This window comes from Schistocerca cancellata, chromosome 1, assembly GCF_023864275.1.
Source record: "Schistocerca cancellata isolate TAMUIC-IGC-003103 chromosome 1, iqSchCanc2.1, whole genome shotgun sequence".
Classification (NCBI taxonomy): Eukaryota; Metazoa; Arthropoda; class Insecta; order Orthoptera; family Acrididae; genus Schistocerca; species Schistocerca cancellata.
The window spans coordinates 139,312,583-139,318,582 of record NC_064626.1 but is presented as its reverse complement, the minus strand read 5'-3'; the positions used below and the strand labels follow the sequence as shown (position 1 = coordinate 139,318,582).

The following is a 6,000-nucleotide window of genomic DNA, read 5'->3' as shown; positions in this document are numbered from 1 at the left end:
TAGACCTGCTGTGTGGCGGCGCTCGGTCTGCAATCATTGATAGTGGCGACACGCGGGTCCGACGTATACTAACGGACCGCGGCCGATTTAAAGGCTACCACCTAGCAAGTGTGGTGTCTGGCGGTGACACCACACAACTACTCGATTTAGTCGAGTCGCGAGAGTGACCCCACCAAGGGGGGGGGGGGAGGGGAGGGGGAAGGGGCGTTACTGACTGGAGGTCGGACGTATTTGTGCATCATCTCCCTTTCCTTTCTTCCCCTCTCCACCTTCTAAATAACTGACGGAGGAAAGCAGAGAACGTGTTGGTTGGGTTGTTTTGGGGAAGGAGAGCAGACAGCGAGGTCATCGGTCCATTGGATTAGGGAAGGATGGGGATGGAAATCGGCCGTGCCCTTTCAAAGGAACCGTCCCGGCATTTGCCTGGAGCGATTTAGGGAAATCACGGAAAACCTAAATCAGGATGGCGGGCGCGGAATTGAACCGTCGTCCTCCCGAATGCGAGTCCAGTGTCTAACCACTGCGCCACCTAGCTCGGTCCAGAGAACGTGTGAGACGAAGGAATCCAGAGATCGTCTACTGGCTCTGCGATCTGACTGCTACAAGACTGACCGACAGCTATCCAGTAGTGAAGTGATTATTGTAAAATTGCAGTACCGACACGTTTGTCTAAAAGTATGGTCCCTAACGTAATCAACATTAAGAGACATTTAGTATTTTCTTGACTCTTACATACCGCAGATCGTACTAGAGAGAGGACTTAGGTCAAGAACTTCAAGTTCAGGAGCGGTAAGTCTAACTACGCGTATGAAGGTTGCGATTAGCACGCTTGGTATGAATTTGCCTAATGTAAATTTTACTAAACGAAAGTCGAACTTTTACGACGAAGGAATTTCCAAGCTCGTCCATCGCTACGATAAGTGCCTTAATTTAAATGGCAACTATGTAGAAAAGTAGTATTTAAGTGTGGCTTTCATTTGTATATAATAAAAAAAAATTCCAATACTTTATTTATTTTTAATTCCAAAACGTAATGTACTTTGTGGATAGCCCTCGTAAGAGGACTGCAGTTGCAAAAGTCACTGCAGAGCTGAATGTCGCACTTGCGAACCATGTCAGAACCAAAACAGCACGGCGGGAGCTCCGTAAGCTAGGAATTGCAGAGAGAGATGGAATTCAAAAACCTGGGTTGTGGAGCAATGGGATGAGTCTTGTTTCACACGGTACCCAACTTCTGATGGAATTTACGTTTAGCAGACGCCGTCCCAAGCATACGATGCCGACTGTTTGCTGTCAAGAGAGAAACATGGTGGTGATTCGATGATGAGATGGGCAGTCATACCATGGTATTCCGTAGGCCCCATGGTTACTCTGCAAGTTCACATTACTGCCAAGTATTATGTGATCGTTTTGGCTGATCAAGTCCCATGTCGAGGTACAATGTTCCCTAGTGGTAACGCTGAATTGACGGGGCCCCAGTTCATACAGCTCGCATCGTCCACATCGTTTTGTGAGCACGAGGTTGTCGCATTTCCATTGGCCTCTACAACAGTCACCAGATCTCAATATTGACCACCGTAAGTTGCCGCTATTTTGCAGGAGGAATGCTATAAGATTCCCTTGAAAACCATACAGGGTCTGTATTCATCCATTCTAAGACGATGAAAGCTGTTTTGAATGACAACGTATTAAGCATGTAACGTATTGTGTTTTTGGTGTTTCCATATTTTTGTCCACTCCATGTAACTATTTGGTCTTTTTTACTTATGATTGCTGGAGAGACAGATGGCAGAAAGGCTAGGACGGAACAACTAAAATGCCGTGCATATGGACTAAGCCATCTGGCTTTGAATTGCCACGCGAAATCTGGTCGGTTGTTAACCGAGTAAGAATCAGCGCTAACATGTGTGTCATTCTTTGCACAATTGGCAGAAAATACGTTCAGGTTGTGACCGTGGCGCTGAAAAGCAGACTGTTCACCATGCAGTTCAAGAATGTCCTATGAGAGCTTTCCCTGGCGATGACAAAATGATTGTAGAGTACATTCGTGGTCTGGATATTAGTTTGTAATTTGAGATAATTGAAAAGTAGTAATTTTTAGTGATGCTGCATGCTTAATAAATAAATCTCGATAGTTTCATTAGTATCATACGCCAAAAACTTAAAAAAAGGTCGATCCTTATATTCTTGCTTTATGGTTTATAGATTCCACGATGTATAAAGAACCTTTTAGAGGCAAATACTACACGGCTTCACAGATCGTTTATGAGCCTTAAGGAAACACTTCATTTGTTCGTATGTAAGGAAACTGCGTTTCAGTACGCGAATGCTGTGGCTTGCTTTGTTTGCAAGAGAGAGTGTGGCTTGCCTCTGCAAGATATCAGATTCTGCTGAACACAAAGCTCGGCGTGTAGGGTCTCCCAATCAGCCTGTGTCCAGAACAAGGGATACCTGTCATGGAGTGTCGTTCGCGGTATCTCCACTGTATCAATAGATCGCTCCCGGCAAGATGTAGCATACCAAATGTTAATCAGTGCAGAGTGATACTCACTGCGTCAAGTGTCAACTTAGTTTTCACGTTATTTATGTAATTTTGCCAGCCTGCTTTTACCGGAAACAAAACGGAAAACACTTAAGTTCATTTCTATTCGTCATATTCAAATAAGATAATTATTACGCAAAATAAAACAATATATCATTTACTTGCATGTGTAGTAGTGAACACCGAACCGTTACGACATTACTGCCAAAATTGTATTTGAGAATCCACTGAACAGAATTTTTAAAAATAAAAACACATGTAAATGATTTTAGAATGCTAGAATAAAATCAAAGAATTTAATTGGCACTAGAGAATCTACGGTGAGTCTCCAACAGTAGATTATGATCTTTGTTACCTTCAATTTTTGAAAATAAATTACTGTCGACACAGACGCTACACACCTTACTGAGATTCGATTTCAGCTTGTAGAATACTCACAGATGATGGATTCGGTACGTCATAAAGGAAATGTGAAATCGTCATAATCATTTACAAGGGAATGAGATCAAGTGCAGCACTCAAAACACTGAAATGTCATGAAATGGTAACTACAAAATAATGTAGTCTAGTCCTTTAAAAGAAATCGAATTTGCTACTAAGAGGGACGATACCCGTATTTAGTTTACTCCACGTTGTCTACATCTACATTTGTACTCTGCAAACCACTGTGAAGTGCATTGCGGATGGTTTGTCTCATTTTATCAGTTATTGGAACATTTTCCTGTTCCATTCACACAAGGAGCGCTGGAAGGATGATGGCTTAACGCCACTGTGCGTCTGCCAGTTCAGTTTTTTCAACTTTCAGCGGGGGTAGGACAAACCTGTTCCCTTCATTGTATCCGTTCAATATTCCCTGTAAGTCCTATTTCATACATGTCCCAGCACCTGAGTAGTAGTCTAGGATGGGCCACATTTGTGTTCTGTATGCAACCTTCTTTGCAGACTGATTGTATTTCACAAGTTCTACCAATGAACTGCAGTCTGCCAGGGCCACTGGAGAAATCTAAGATGGAGGAACAGCTGCATTGTGAGTCAGAGTTTCAGATGATTTTTTTTAAAATTAAAACATAGTGCTAGGGAGGTGAAGATAAGTGATCAGCTTTTACTGTCGAAAGTAATCACATTCGCTCTTAATCATACACGTAAAGTCGTTGCCAATATCTGCGCGTGGACGCCCATTGTAAACTTTGGCCTGGAAATCTTTCAAGGTCTGACTGAAAATTTGTGCAACATTTTCATTACAGAATTTTCTTATAGACAACTGCACCATCTGCAAAAAGTCGTAGGTTACTATTAACATTATGTGCAAGGCCATAACATACAACATTAACAGCAAAGATCCCAGTTCACTTCCCTTGGACACATCTGAAAGTTACTTATCTGTCGATGACTCTCCGTCCGACATACATAGTGCGTTCTTCCCACCAAAAAATCCTCAGTCCATTCACAAATCTCGCTTGATAATGCGTGCGTTAAAATTTGGGTGTAGCGATATATTGCTACAGGAACAATCGAAGCCTCTATGGCGCATACACTGTTGCTATACAGAATCGTTGACGTCGAAAGGAACTTAACAGTAGTTAGAGAGAACGAGTATTATTTGCTTCATTTGCCGATTTCTTGGAAGACTTTAGTTACTACAAATGTTCATCGGTATGGAAACGATGCGTTCTTGATACGTCTTAATTGTGTAACGTGTACGACATTACTTTCCACAACGGATGTAACATACACGTTAAACGTTCATACCTTCATTGTTGGTCTTTAGCTAAATGTCACGTACAAATGCGATGTTCATTCTTCCCAGTCTACGGAATACGTAAAATCTTTGAGTACCAACATGTGACAGATCAGTTGCGAATAGTTAATTTAGTGTCAGATGTCTTCACTCTAAAAGTTCTCAAGTAGGATACCAGAACATAAAATGTAAAATATGATGTGTTTGTCTTGCTGTTTGGAAATGAGTAGATAAAAAACCAATTATCTGCACAGACGCGAGTTTGACTAGTGTAGTCGCACGGGCTGCCATTGTGATTGTCATTTGGTAAGTTAAACGCGGAAACGTCGCGTAATACGGAATACTCTAAGCAGGAGTATTACAGCAACGCAGGTAACATATAAGTTAGTTGGAAAACGTCTATATAATGCATCGGTGACGAATCTCAAATGTGTGTGCACATATTATTTGGTATAGTTGATTTGATCAAGTGAAGTCATATGATCGAGGCTGGGTGACTTAGCCAATGTCTACCGAATTAAAAATATAGGTACAAGTTTTTGTGACTGTTGATGTTCATGGTGATTTAAGTGAGGCGCTACATTGAAAAACTGTGTGGCAGCACTTAATCGCACCACGATATTGAAGTGTATATGTCGGGGAATTGTACGTGATATTTTATTATGCGTCCTAAAGCTGTTGCAATATGCTATAGGCACTATAATAATAATAGAGATATTGTAAATTTCTTCAATGTGATTAAAGGATTGCTTGAATTTGTGTGTGTTGCAGAGAAATTACTTCAATATATGTTTACTTGAGTTTCGTGTCTAACGCTAACCTTGTTAGCGACAGTTTGTGACTTCATAAGTTAAATTAGCGTTACGCAGTGTAGTCGTAAATACAGTACTAGTAATTTTGTTGAAAATGTTGAAATAATTCTCATCTAGCAACGTTAGTTGCAGTGAAAGTTAATATGGTATCAGTCGTGAATAGTTCTTAAACCAGCTTCACCTTGTAAGTGGAAGTGAAGGAGGCACAGATGTGTAAAGGTACCAGGTAAAACAAAAAGTTCAAACAATGAAAATGTTACAAACACAATAGGCCTATTGTCACTTGGAAATTTGTATTTTTATCACAGTTCATTTTTGAGTTTCTAAAATTATATAAATAGATGAAGAAAGATCTCTCTATTGTTTCAGCAACATCAATTTTGCCATTAGCTTGACAAAGTGTTTGTAATACTGTTGTTAATTGCAATTTATCTTAATGTAAATTACAATTTAATAAATTTTAATTTAATTATAGCCTATGAGAAGAGTCACTTTGAAAGAGCTTCATTACCGTATTATTTACTCAGGAGTTCAGCTGAGTGTATGAGTGGTAGTGTCAGACACACAACGTTTGTTTTCAGTGAACTGTATTTTCCACTTGTAATTTAACATGATTATTTTATGATCATTTTATGTTTGTGATTAAAAATAGATTCTAAAGCCCATGAAACACATGTTAAGTCTGCTCTTTTGTTCATATATGGTTATAAAACCTTTGTTTCTCTCTTCCAGTGCCAACATGCGTCTGAAATTTGGACAGCGACAAAATGATTGGAAGTGCTGTTTTTGCTGTCATGTTAGAACAGGCACAATATTTTTGGGAATTTGGCACTTGGTAAGTGGATTAAAATATTTTATACTAATGCATCACTATTTCATTTAATTTGCATGTAAAAGTTTTTTATGTG

At 39.9% G+C, this 6,000-nt stretch overlaps 1 protein-coding gene across 4 annotated transcripts in view; it reads left to right on the top strand.

Annotated features, from left to right (window-relative positions):
* The first annotated feature begins 4,419 nt into the window (after window positions 1-4,419).
* LOC126166879 (lysosomal-associated transmembrane protein 4A) overlaps window positions 4,420-6,000 on the top strand; it is a 31,845-nt gene continuing 30,264 nt past the window's right edge. Inside the window, exons 1-2 of one of the 4 annotated variants that reach the window (XM_049920438.1) lie at window positions 4,420-4,586; window positions 5,825-5,927. In XM_049920438.1, the coding sequence (XP_049776395.1) occupies window positions 5,832-5,927 (96 nt within the window). In that variant the 5' untranslated portion in view covers window positions 4,420-4,586; window positions 5,825-5,831. Of the gene's footprint in view, window positions 4,653-4,786; window positions 4,926-5,824; window positions 5,928-6,000 lie in introns of those variants that run through there. The other 3 variants (XM_049920437.1, XM_049920441.1, XM_049920439.1) reach the window with 3 other exon arrangements.